Below are 13,675 nucleotides of genomic sequence, written 5' to 3'. Positions count from 1 at the left end.
TGAATTTCACCAGTTTCCTCATTCCCCCTCCCCCCACCTTATCCCAGTCCCAAGCCTCCAACTCTGCACCACCCTCTTGACCTATCCATCGTCTTTCCCATCTATCCGCTCCACCCTCCTTTCCAACCTATCACCTACTCCCCCACCTTCATCTCCCTATTGCATTCCCAGCTATCTTCCCTCCAGCCCCATCTCCCTCCCATTTATCTCTCAGCACCCCCGGTCCACAAGCCTCATTCCTGATGAAGGGCTTTTGCCCAAAACATTGATTCTTCTGCTCCTCAGGTGCTGCCTGACCTGCTGTGCTTTTCCAGCACCACACACTCAACTCTGATCTCCTGCATCTGCAGTCCTCACTTTCTCCTTTTGATTGACCAATTCAACATCCAACCAGCTGACAGGTCAGAGCATAATAACAGCTCAGGGCTAATTCATCTACAGTGTCCTTAGAGTGGTAATGAAGTTGCATTATCTTCAAGGCCAATTCCCAACAGCAAACATCTTTGTTCTGTTTTACAACAAACTGCTGTTCAAAGTTAGTTTGAAATCACTGTTTCAAACCAAAATAAAAATGAGAAAAGTAAAAGAACAATTTATAATCTAGATTCAGTCATTTTGAATTCAGTTACACACTCTCATTCCTAATCCCTCACGTTCGTCATCACTAAGAACCAAACTAATTATGATATACCAACTGATTTCCATTCAGTACAACAGAATCGGCACAATTTATCAAATCATGTCAAACAAAATTTTGTTTCTTAAAGTACTTGTTCTAGTCAGATTTTAAGTCAAATATTTTAGGTGATTGTTCAGAATTGACCTTATCAAAAATGATAATTCTAGGCCAAATTAAAAATAAATAATTTTTATTTAAGTTTGCTCCAAGTTTTCCGTTGGTTGGTAACTGTTCCTTTATCCCATATAGTTCCCCTCGATACTATCTACTGAGTTACAGATTCTATAATTATAACTGTAAACTAATATAAAATGGGCCAGTAGAATGTCTCTACAATGCAAGCAGAAAAAAATTCAAGGATGGAGGGATAAATAGTTCAAAATTAATTGTATTTGTGTGTGATCTTTCTCAAAATTTCACCAGATTGTTTCCTAGTGCATAACAATGTTTAATTATTAATGAATCAAGATCCAAATTTGTTAAGCAACTCTATCATTTTAATGTTCAAAGTTAGATTATCGTGAGATTTCCAGTTTCTTTCAATTACAAGCAATGGTCCCCTTTATCAATTGATTACATATTTTGGAGGTTCTTAAACTTAATCCCTTTGTTGCATTTGTGAATTTGCCTTCTGTTTTTTTTTCCCCTATAGGTGGGTTCTACACCCAGATCTTTAATTGTAATGTTACCCAACAGACCCTCAGGATAATCAGCTTAAACACAAACTTGTACTATAGTCCCAATAAAGAGACTGAGGGAATTCCTGACCCTGCTGGGCAGTTTGTGTGGCTTGAAAATACACTGAAGAAAGCTCAACAAAACAAAGAGAAGGTAAGTCTATTTAACAATCTTGCAATAAAAGAGTTATTTTATTCATTCATGGAATGTGGACATTGTTAACTATGCCAGCATTTATTGCCCATCAATAATTGCACGGAAGGTGGTTAAAAGTCCATCACATTGCTATGGGTCTGGTGTCGCATGGAGGCCAAACCAGATAATTTCCTTCCCTAAAGACTTTACTGAACCGGATATATTTTTATAACTACCAACAGTGGTTACATGGTTGCCATTAGATTTACTCTTTCAGAGTTTATCGAATTCAAATTTCATCATGTGCCACGGTGAGATTTGAATGCATACTTTCAGAACATTGGCCTACGGTGCTAGATTACTAGTCCAGAGACCTCACCACTATGCCTCCAACTGAAACAGATTTTATATTCAAACATTTTAAAAAATCATTATTTGTGTAGTACTTTGAAATATCCTAAGAAGACATTGTAAATTCCAAGTTGTTTTGTTAACCATGTTATATATCTTTATAACATTGGTTCAATGGGAAAATAAAATTTGTATTCCATTTTTCTAAGGAATCTTTACAGCTGGGGAGACCACATGTTTTCCCCTAATGTGTCTATAAGACATGGTGTTCATGGGAAAACTTCTATTCATTTCTTTTATATTAGAAATGAGTCACAACACAACATATTCCACATAATGAGAGAAACAGACTTTTCATAAACCTTGCATTCCTCTTTTGTTTTGTAATTTCTACAACGTCTTTAAGTTTGGGGGATTTTGTTTTCAAATTGTGTTTCCTTTATATCAGATAAATTACCATATATACACGAGTAAAAGTCAATCTTATGTATAAGTCAACCACTATTTATGGCCAAAAAATCTGTAAGTTTCCATACGTTTCATGTAAAAGTTGATCCTATTTCTTCACAGATAACAGATCAACATTTGAGAGTCAAGGTAGTATCCTGTACATAAATGTTTTGATGAGCAAGTTCATTTTATTTTCATGCTATTATGTGTTTTGATGTACAATTCACACCAATTTGGCGCAAATTACGCACCCAGTCAGCGTCAGGTGACAATGCCCCTTTGATATAGATGAAGAAGAAGAAGCGGATGATGTGGTACCTCTAACTATGGACAGCGAAGATGAAGAGGACCTATGTGATGATATCATTCATCCTGATGACTATGAAGCTTTATTTGGTGCTGAAGATGTTGAACAGTGTGCTTTTGCAGGATTTTAATGAACTTTTGTATTTGACATGTTTAATTTAAGATGTACCATGCAACTGTAATTTAAAGATGTATTATATTCCTACCTCACTTTTGGTATGTATGTATAAAGCTTACTAATTCATTTTCGTTTCTATTGTTTTTATCTGGTAATTACCGTAATTCATTGTGCTTTTTTTTCTTTATTTGTTTAGCAATCATTTGGGCTTCTGCTAATGATATGGTATTTTGGACTGTAGCGTGAATTTCAGCCCCTGAAAAGTCGTAACCTGAAAAAAAAAAGTCTAAAAATATTCCACTTTTCCATGACCTTTTTTGAATAATAATCATAGAATGTTGGAATTTACAAAATTTGTGGAGTATGCAATTCACTAGCATCTTGCAGGTGAAAATGGATACTTTGCTTAAAGCCTGCAGGCAATCAAAAACAAAGCGGGCCAGCATGAGTGTTTCCAAGAAATATATCTTTTATCATTCAGAAAAATGATAGCTCAGAGATCATTGGCACTGTACAAGAATTGAACTGTTGGAGCTATTATATTCCATTTGATGTCTTCTACAAAAGATATTGACTCAGTTAACTTGAGAATGTTAGCACCTTTTATGTTATGTAGACCCCAAGTTGAGCAACTAAGCTCATGTCTGTGCCAAGACTAAGATTTTCTATTTTCACTACTGTGACATTAACTAATTCTGCCACCTCATAGGCTGACTGCTATTGAATTCTTCATTCACATCTTTGTTACTTTTAGAGTACTACTTATTAGGCATGAATGCATCATCAATTATGATGCCAGATGCTTTTCTTACTGTACAGAACCTGAGTTGGAAGCTCAGCGAGCAAACCTGCATCCAGAACCTCAACCTGAGGTACAGATCTTCTCAAAACTTACTATAGTCCCAATAAAGAGACTGATGGCCAGCCTTAACTTCAGTGAAGTGTTTTTGGATTTGTCCTTGGGATGAGGGTATCAGTGGCTAAGCCAGCACTAATTACCCATTTTTAACTGCTCTAAGTCAATTACTTGGCTGTTGTTCTAAAGTTACCTATTGGCAAGACCTGTTCAGGATGGCAGCTTTCCCTCTCTAAAAACATTAGTGAACCTCATTCTTTTTTATGACAATTGACAGTGGTTACACGGTCACCGTGAGGCCAACTATTTATTCCAGACTTTATTATTGAATTTAGATTTTGCCATCTGCTTTGAAACCATTTCATCAGAACGTTTACCTGGCAATCTGGATTACTGGCCTAGTGAAATGACCACTGTGTCACCATTGTTTGCTCAGTCAGAACATTGGAACAATGTATATAGCTCTGATCTTCAATCGGTGGTGAGATAGAGGTGTTTGCCACTGACTGTGTAAAAGTACAGCCCTATATTTTGATAGGCTCTTGTTGAGAACTTGTTGTTTTGGTTGCAATGTGGCTTCATTGACCAAGTGAATAGAGAGTTCTAACCGTATAATGCCAACGTTGCACCCATTGAGCTGAACGACACTCCCCTTGAGATAAGTGTTCAGCTCAATGACAGGTAATTTTTGCTTGACTCATTGCAATTTTCTTTCTTGGCGCACTAATAATGATAGCAATCCCCTGGCTCCACTGTCTACATGTTTGCTGGATATGCAAGGGAATTAATTAAATTGGATTCAGGAGGGAAGCCAGAGTTGCTGGGAATACAGGTACAGGACCAAGGTGGGCAGAGAAAGAGGTATTTGGAGTAGTAGACTCAGAGTGTTGAGAATGTTGTCACAATCCTGTTATTTTAAAGGAATGTGCTCCTAGTAGGCTGTAGCTGGGAGCAGCCCTAAACAAAAAAGTAAAAACCATTATAAGTTTTGTGCAACCAACTCAAGTTTTTAACTGACAGGTCAAGGTGGTCCTATCAGTATAGGCTCCTCCATACACCATCTAACATACTGCACCTTCTAGCTACAAAGGTAAGGGGGCTTCATGAAAATTGTAGCACTCAATAGAGGTGAACATCTCAGCATTCTCTGCTGTTGGGACTAACAAACAGGTTTAAGTCATCATAGCAATCAATGTTGTTTTTACTAGATGCCACTAACACCAAGGCTGAATATTGCAAGAACTTGTTTATTAATTCCAAGCAATCAAGAATATAAAGATAAAAGATGCTGAAAGCCACTGCTGATTTGACATGTGAATTAAAAGTTTTTTAGTCATATGGAGCTTTAGTATTGCTGAAAAAATAGACATTGTTGGAGCTTATTGTCTAGCATTTATCAGGACACTTCACAAGAATACAAATCCACTTGTACTGCATGAATAAAGAGTGCTGTTTGTTTGGCAAGTGGACTCTGATAGACGTGTGTCCATAAAGAATGCAGAAACCAATTACAACAGTTAAATGCCAGGTTTTGCATTCCATAATATCTAGGTCAAGGCATTGCCCTGGAAATGAACCAGGAAATAACTGCACCTATTTGGTTGAGTTGGTACAGTCACAAAATGTTGCAAGCGCAAGTTGGTTTGGTATGGCAAGATCCTTGCTTGTTGTGAACAGCTGAATGGATATCCCTTTGATATGATGTGTCAGTCTTTGTGACACATGGTCTACATCCCTGGCATCACACCAGAACTGAAATTCCTACATCACGTTATTTATTTGTGTGATCGGCAGGGATTTTCACCAACATGTAAATACCCTGCACTGGTTTCATCTCACCTCAGCAGGTGACAACCATTCGCTGGTTCATTTCTCAGGGCAACGTCTTCAGCAATCGCCGCCAAGCTGCCTGACTTAAAATTTAAACATAACCTGGCAGTTAGCTGTCAATCATAATTAATTGGTTCATTCTTCATGGCCACATCTCTACCAATCAAGAATCAACTTAACCAAATACCAGTTTCCACAGTCTCCTCTGATGCAGTATAAATGTTGGTTTTCCCTTTGAATGGGTATTCTTGTGAGTTGTCCTGATGAATGCAATATGCAAATCTTTGACAAAATGTGTATTTTTGTAGGATTATATATGTACTAACAAAATATTGGACAGTTACTGTATAGTTATCATACAGTTACTTCAAATTTATATTCCAACGTCTCTACAAGTCATGAAATACTGGTACACTAAGCAAAATGGTAGCTTAATTTGGAGAATGGAAAGAAAGAATTGAAGAGCACTGACGTTTAAAATATATAAATTTTCAATGCTTTAGGTAAAATTTCCCATTGTGTATCAAAAGTTATATTAAATGAGGAGCTTTGAATAAAGATGTTGTGCTAAATGAGATTTGATTTCTTCTGAATCATTGTCTTTTCTGACAGGTTTATCTCATTGCACATGTTCCTCCAGGCTACTTGCCAGACTCAGTGGACACCACTGCAATAAGGGAGAAAGATAATGAAAGGCTGGTGCAAATGTTTCGCAAATACAGTGAGATTATTGTTGGACAGTTTTTTGGTCATACTCACAGGGATAGCATAATGGTCCTTCTGGATAATCAAGGTAACAGCTTCTCTCTTGTTTCTTCTTCCTTTCACTGCAATTTTCTCTGACTCCTTCCCTAAGGAAAGGGATTATAATTCTCAGAGTTCTGCCGATCCTTTGTCAACTTGTGGCTATTCTTCTTATGTAAGCCCAGAATATAGATCACGTGGCACCCGCAAACTTTTTGCAAAGGTATCTAAAGATGGTGATTGACTTGAATATTTTGCTGTGTTTTTTTTTTTAACTGAGCCACAAAATTAACTTAATTTTTTTCAGCTTCCTGGTCCATCAGAGAGAGAGAGAGAGAGAGAGAAAGCTGAAACTGTCAAAGAGAGGATTCCTAATTAAGACAGTCAGAAAGGCTGAACTGTCTGTGGAATTTTAAGTCCAGCAACTTTGGCAATGAAGAGGATACCTGGAAAGAGAGATTTCAGTCCAGGCTTCTCACTCCTACATGGAGGTCCAGTTGTGAAAACTGGAGTGAGATGAATTCTGTCAAAAAAAAACAAAAGAGGGAAGTGGAGATCCTGGGGACACCACACCACGAGAATTCAAAATCTCTGCAGGGTGGGGAAAGTTGACTGGCATAACACATTCTGCTGTTGGACTCGACATTCTGATTTCTCAGCATTTTCACAGCTCTCCTCAGAATAGTACACCTGGCAGCTGCACTAATTCCTCTCCTATCTATTTAAACTCCCATCTGAATGTCCAACTTTTATGTTCACTATCATTCTATTACCATCTCTTCCCCCCCCCCCCCCCCCCCGTAACTCCCCAATTACCCACATTGCACTTCCTTCTATCCATGGAAGCTATTTCTGACACTCTGAACACACAGCTTTGTTTCCTTGCAGTACATGGTAGAACACCAACTTAGAAGAGTCAGAGACTATTTGCGGTTGCTGGGTGGGGGTGGGAAGGGGGGGTGACCCTACATTTACAGGTACCTTAATGGCCTCTGGAAATACCTACCCACTGGGGAGAGATCTTGTTCTAGGATGTAGCAGATACAAACATTGAGCTGTTATGAAAATCTGTCTCAAAGGGCATTGTTATACAAATCCATTGAGAGAATTGACACTCAACTGATAGGAGGTTTCACCTCCTTGGAGATGGATCTGTATGTCCGTTCTCTGTCCTGTTATCCTGAGGAATTCTTGAATAGACAGTGTAGATGAAACCACGCTGACACTTGATTTCAGACACTCAGCCTCCAGCTCAGAAATTGACAGTGCATAATTTAGAGGTTTGCTTTGAGTTGGGGTCTGTAGTTGGTGCTTCTAGTCTGCTGCCATCATGGTGAGGGAAACCAGTATTCACAGTGTCTGCAGAGTGTCACATTAGCAGGAGAATGATACCTATATCATCTGTAGTTTAGACATCAATAGAGATTGTGAAGCAAAGAAGAAATGGGTTGTGACAAGGAGGCTTCCCCACTCTCACTCTCCTCCCATTTTCTCCAGTGGCCAAGACTCGCATTAATCATTCCATTAGTGACCATAATGGCTGCCTCAGTGGAGTTGGGATATGCTCACATGCCTGTACTCCTCAAGGTATCCCTGGCTGTCACCTTGATGTGCAAGAGAGGGAAGTGTGAATGAATGCCAGACACATTTCTCATGTCATTTGGCTTTCAAAGGCACTCGATGTCTGTCAGGGACATTCCGTATCTTAGCGGGACTGTCGTACCTCGCCCCTATATTGATCCAGAGTTCTAAAAGTACTGTAATTACAGAATTGATATGTTTTAAAGTAGAGTGCCAAAATCTCAAAGTTTTGAATGATTCAGTCATTTTATTCATTTAGTTCTTTGTTCTTCAACAGGGAATCCTATCAACTCTCTATTTGTTGCACCAGCTGTAACTCCTCAAAGACAATCCTTGAATGGTGTAACCAATAATCCAGGATTACGCTTGTACAAGTATGACACAGATGACTACACATTATTGGTAGGTACTTGTTGGATGCAAGAACTTGGACAACAGTGTTTCTGCTTGGCCATAAAATCAGGAAACATTTCCAAAATGTGCTTGAAATTGAATTTGTTGAGTTATTACTTACTTACTTACTTACAGTGTGGAAACAGGCCCTTCGGCCCAACAAGTCCACACCGACCCGCCGAAGCGTAACCCACCCATACCCCTACATTTACCCCTTTTACCTAACACTACGGGCAATTTAGCATGGCCAATTCACCTGACTTGCACATCTTTGGACTGTGGGAGGAAACCGGAGCCCCCGGAGGAAACCCACGCAGACACGGGGAGAACGTGCAAACTCCACACAGTCAGTCGCCTGAGTCGGGAATTGAACCCGGGTCTCTGGCGCTGCGAGGCAGCAGTGCTAACCACTGTGCCACCGTGCCGCCCACATTCCGTATCTTAGCGGGACATTCCGTATCTTAGTTATGCTTCAAGTTTGTGTCAAAATGAATGTGCAAATAAAAATGTAGAATTGTCCATGAACCAGAACAATTACGAAGTATAATAGAACATAATTGTTTATCTTTGTTTCCATTAAGTAACATTATTTTATGTAGTTAAGAGTGGTGACGTGGAGAAATTTTGTTAACACAATTAAAATTGGGTGGCATGGTGGCTCAGTGGTTAGTACTGCTGCCTCACAGCACCAGGGTCCCAGGTTCGGTGGAGTTTGCACATTCTCCCCTTGTCTGCGTGGGTTTCCTCCAGGTGCTCTGGTTTCCTCCCACAGTCCTAAGATGTACAAGTTAGGTGAATTGGCCATGCTAAATTACCCATAGTGTCAGGGGCATTAGTAAGAGGGAAATGGGTCTGGGTGGGTTACTCTTCGGAGGGTCGGTCTGGACTGGTTGGGCCGAAGGGCCTGTTTCCACACTGTAGGGAATCTAATCTAATCTAATCAAAAATTGGGTTTTACACCCAAAATTTAGCATGTATAATGAGTCTGAAATTAACCACTTGCATAGTTGGCATTAAAATTGCTGCAAGAGACATAGCGAACTGAACTGGTTTAAATTGTAACTGCAGGAAACCAATTTAATCCATAATACCCAGGTTTATGTGCTGTGTGAAAGTGACTAGGTAAAAATGATGAAGCAAAAAACAATTGCTGCTATGTTTTGGGGGGCACTTGTTTCTCATTGCTTCTCATGCCATGAATATCTTTTTTAGTCTCTTGGAAAGTTAACTATGCACATTTGTTCATTAACTTTGTAGGCTAAGACTAACCAGTCCTGTCCTGTAGGTATTGTGGTACTGCGATGTCAGCCGTTTCAACAGCATACAGAACTCAAAGTGGAGAGACTGTGAGACAGTAGTGTCTCTCCTTCTCTGACAAACTCTCGATTAAAATTTTACTCAAGGACTTGTTAGCTACGGGAGATGTTTTCATAATGTGGCCAAACAGGTTGAGTATCAATCTGTAAATCCATCCAACATATGTCAATGGTATGCGGTAAGACTGGGAGAGATTCTTGGTCAGCTATATGATGGAAAGAATATTGAGCCTGTACCATCAATGTTCATAATTACAGACTATTACATGTAAAAGTGCAGTTAATACAGCAACTCTACCTCTTTGGTGGATGTCGATCAGATTGCTGACAGCAGCATAGTGTTCAAACCTGTTCCAGCTGGGGCAGATTCAGAATCCCCCCTAACCATTATGGAGAGGGCAGCTTTGAGGATCAGAGAATGCAAGAAGAACTCCAGAATGCTCATACAAAATGCTCATGTTTGGATACATGGTGTTAAAGAAATTTTAATGTTAATCCCTGTTACAGAATATCAATATTTTAATTATTTTGGTTGAGTTACAACTTGAATACCTGTTTTATTTAATTTTATCATACATGGTAAGCATTAAAATAGTTTTAAGATTACCCCAGTGCATATTATGAGCAACAACAATAACAGACAACGTTTGGGCCATCCATCTAAAATATGGTGCTGTTGAGTGCTCTTGCTTTGGTACGGTTCTCAAGTTTGTTATCTTGTGCTCCCCAGTACACAGCAGATCACAGAACAGTACATCTTTCTATCCATGACAAGAAAATTATTGTGTGGTGGGACAGAGCAAGAGGAAAAATTTCCTTTTATACTCATGTTATCTTGCTAAGTAACTTGTACAGGTTTTATCATGTCTCTAAACAATAGAATAGCTGACAATTTGAAGTGTCAGTCCCTGGATTAACAAAACTAGTTGATGCCAGGCCAGTAACTATTAAAAAGAGCATTAAGAAAACTATCCAACTGGCTACCTTAAACATAAGTTGAAGAGGAACATTGCAGAAATCCGCTGTATGGGAACTCCTGGTACATTGATTGCTGTGCTTGTGCATGTCCACCTGGTGCATGTTAGGTGTACACACATTGACCCTGTGAAATGCCATCTGACATAGAAGAACTTATCGGACCTGTAAGTCAGAGCTTGTGATGCATCTTAGGTTTTTCTGTTACTTTGGTGTTTATCTGTTTCCTTCCTCCCTTTTACTTCTCTCTCCACAGCTAATCTAAAATATGTAAGCACTCCGATCTAGTCTTTCCCAGTAATTTCTCAAGCCTGTCTCAAACAGTTATAACTAAGCATTTTAATTCTCTGTGCTGTCTCCTGCCAGCTGCAAAAACAATCTGTCAATTCATAAAGTCCAAGAATTCATCTTCCAAACTCCCATTTTAAAAAGATTCAAATGACTTTCAGAGAGTACAGTATTCCTGTACTTAATGAAAAGCCTCTCTACATCTAATGTACTCCTGCTTTTGCAAAGCTTATATGCTGAAGCCCTTATTTTCCTTACTTCAAATAATCTTTTTCTTTTGCAGGATATATGGCAGTATTACTTGAATCTTACTGAAGCCAATGAGGAGAAAATACCTGACTGGAAGTTGGAATAAAAGCTTATATGCTGAAGCCCTTATTTTCCTTACTTCAAATAATCTATCCACATAGACAAGTCTAATGTAAGCAAACTTTTCAGATGAAAAGCGGTTTTTAAAAGATATACCAGTTAATAGAATAGACAAAAAAAACTATTATTTTTCATTTCATTTTCTTTTGCAGGATATATGGCAGTATTACTTGAATCTTACTGAAGCCAATGAGGAGAAAATACCTGACTGGAAGTTGGAATACATCATGACTGTAGCCTATGGCATAAAAAATATACAACCACAATGTTTGTACAATTTAGCTAATACATTCATTGGTCCACATAGTCAGAAGTTCCAAATGTATTATAATCATTATATTGTCAGTTACAATTCCAGCATGGAATGTGTTGGCCTTTGTAAAGTGAAACAGATATGTGCTATAAAATATTTAGATCGTGCTTCATACATGAACTGCATTTTAAGGGAATAAAGTAAGGCCCTGTCAAAGAAAGTGTATTGAACCATGCAACTTTTATTCATTCTCTTCTTCAATTTGTGCTAAAAGCTCTTAATTTCTATTACTTTTTGGCAGTCTCCATCATTTAAATTAATATTCCTTACCTTTATTCCATTTTCCTGTTCTCTGCTGATTCTGTTTTGCTTTTATTTCGCCAGCATCCTGCTTTCCTTTTTCCCATTTCATTGCTACATATACTTTTCTGTTAGCATCAGTGAGTATTTCCCCAGTTATGAAATCATAGAGATGTACGGCACGGAAACAGACCCTTCGGTCCAACTCGTCCATGCTGACCAGATGTCCTAAACTGATCAAGTCCTATTTGCCAGCACTTGGCCCATGTCTCCCTAAACCCTTCCTATTCATGTAGCCATCGAGGTGTCTTTTAAATGCTGTAATTGTACCAGCCTCCACCACTTCCTCTGGCATCTCATTCTATACATGTACCACCCTCCGCATGAAAATATTGCCCTTTAGGTCCCTTTTATATCTTTCCCCTCTCACCTGAAACTTATGCCCTCTAGTTCTGGACTTCCCCACCCCAGGGAAAAGACCTTATCTAGTTATCCTATCCATGATTTTATAAAATGTTTTAAGTTGTTGGAGGGAACCCTGAGGGACAGGATGTACATGCATTTGGAAAGGCAAGGGAATTCTCCAAGTCAAAGAGTATAATGTCATACAAAATAGAAATAAATCCTATTTTTGAAAGAGCTATCCAATTGATCTCATCTGTTGTTCTTTCCCCAAAGTTCTGCAAGTTATTCCACTTCAAATGTTTATTCAAATTTGTTTATCGTTATTGATTTGCTTCCATCACTCTCCAGTGCAATACATATCAGCATAACTTGCTATCAAAATTCTGCTTCCTCATGTTACCAGTTATCTCAAATCTATGTCCTTTTGTTACTAATCCTTTTAGTAACTGGAAGGTATATCTTTCTATTAAAAACCTTTCCCATCTTTTGGATGCCTCTGTTAAATCCCCTTTCTTCATATCCTGTTGAAAGGAGATCAACCAGTTTCTTTGTCACTACACAGAACTGAAGCTGATCATGACTAGTTCTATTCTAGTGAATTGCCTTTACATTGTCTCCAATACTTTGATGTACATCTGAAAGTATAATGCTAAGAATTTGGAGTGGGTTGGTTGGTCTAGGGGTACGATTCTCTGTTAGGGGCTTGTACTGCACTCGTGTGCAAGAGGCCCCATGTTCAAATCCTAGATGAGCCCTGATTGTTCATCTTCAGGCAGGAAAGAACTCAAACAAGGAATTAGGAAGGCTAAAAGGGGCCATGAAAAGTCTTTGGCAAGCAAGACTAAGGAGAATCTTAAGACGTTTTATACATATATAAGGAGCAAGAGAGTTGATAGGCTACAGGTAGGTCTGCTCAAACACAAAGGAGGAAATGTATGCATGGAGCTGGAGGGAAGTGGGTGAGGTCCTTAAATACTTTGCATCAGTGTTCACAAAGGAGAAGGACATAGTGGATGGTGAGTTGGTTGCTATTCTAGAGCTTGTCAGTATAAAAAATGGAGGTTTTGGGTGATTTAAAAAGCATTAAGGTAAACAAGTCCACAGGACCTGATGAAATCTCTCCCAGAATGCTGAGGTAGGTGAGGAAATTGTTGGGGCCCAGTACAAAATCTTTCTATCCTCTTTAGTCACAGGTGGTGATGTCCTAGAATACTGGAGAACAGCCATGTTGTTCCTTTACCTAAAAAAGGCAAGAGGGATATTCTGAAAAATTACAGGCTGGTAAGGTGAGGAAATTATTGGAGAAGATTCTTAGCATTTACTTATATTTGGGGAAAAAAATGAATTTGTTAGCGATAGGCAGTGTGGCATTTGTGGAGACGATCATGTTTCACAAACTGATTGAGGTTTTTGAGGATATCACAAAAATGGTTGATGAGCGCAAGAGGTATATGTTGTCTCTATAGCAAGGTCTTCGACAAGGCCCCTCATTACAAGCTGAAACAAAAGGCGAAGTCACAAGGGATTCATGGTGAGCTGTTAAGATGGGTGCAGAAGTCATAGAAGACAGAGTGTAACAGTGAGAGGGTGTTTTTATGACTGAAAATCTGTGACCAGTGATGTTCTGCAGAGATCAGTGCTAGTCCCC

At 38.9% G+C, this 13,675-nt stretch overlaps 1 protein-coding gene across 1 annotated transcript in view; it reads left to right on the top strand.

The window, feature by feature from the left end:
• smpdl3a (sphingomyelin phosphodiesterase acid like 3A) overlaps positions 1–11,542 on the top strand; it is a 43,530-nt gene extending 31,988 nt beyond the window's left edge. Inside the window, exons 5-8 of the mRNA XM_043684259.1 lie at positions 1,332–1,510; positions 6,016–6,196; positions 8,006–8,130; positions 11,222–11,542. Of these exons, the coding sequence (XP_043540194.1) occupies positions 1,332–1,510; positions 6,016–6,196; positions 8,006–8,130; positions 11,222–11,521 (785 nt within the window). The 3' untranslated portion in view covers positions 11,522–11,542. The remainder of the gene's footprint in view (positions 1–1,331; positions 1,511–6,015; positions 6,197–8,005; positions 8,131–11,221) is intronic.
• The last annotated feature ends 2,133 nt before the right edge of the window (positions 11,543–13,675 follow it).

This window comes from Chiloscyllium plagiosum, chromosome 3, assembly GCF_004010195.1.
Source record: "Chiloscyllium plagiosum isolate BGI_BamShark_2017 chromosome 3, ASM401019v2, whole genome shotgun sequence".
In the NCBI taxonomy this organism is placed as follows: Eukaryota; Metazoa; Chordata; class Chondrichthyes; order Orectolobiformes; family Hemiscylliidae; genus Chiloscyllium; species Chiloscyllium plagiosum.
This window is presented reverse-complemented; position numbering and strand designations above follow the sequence as displayed.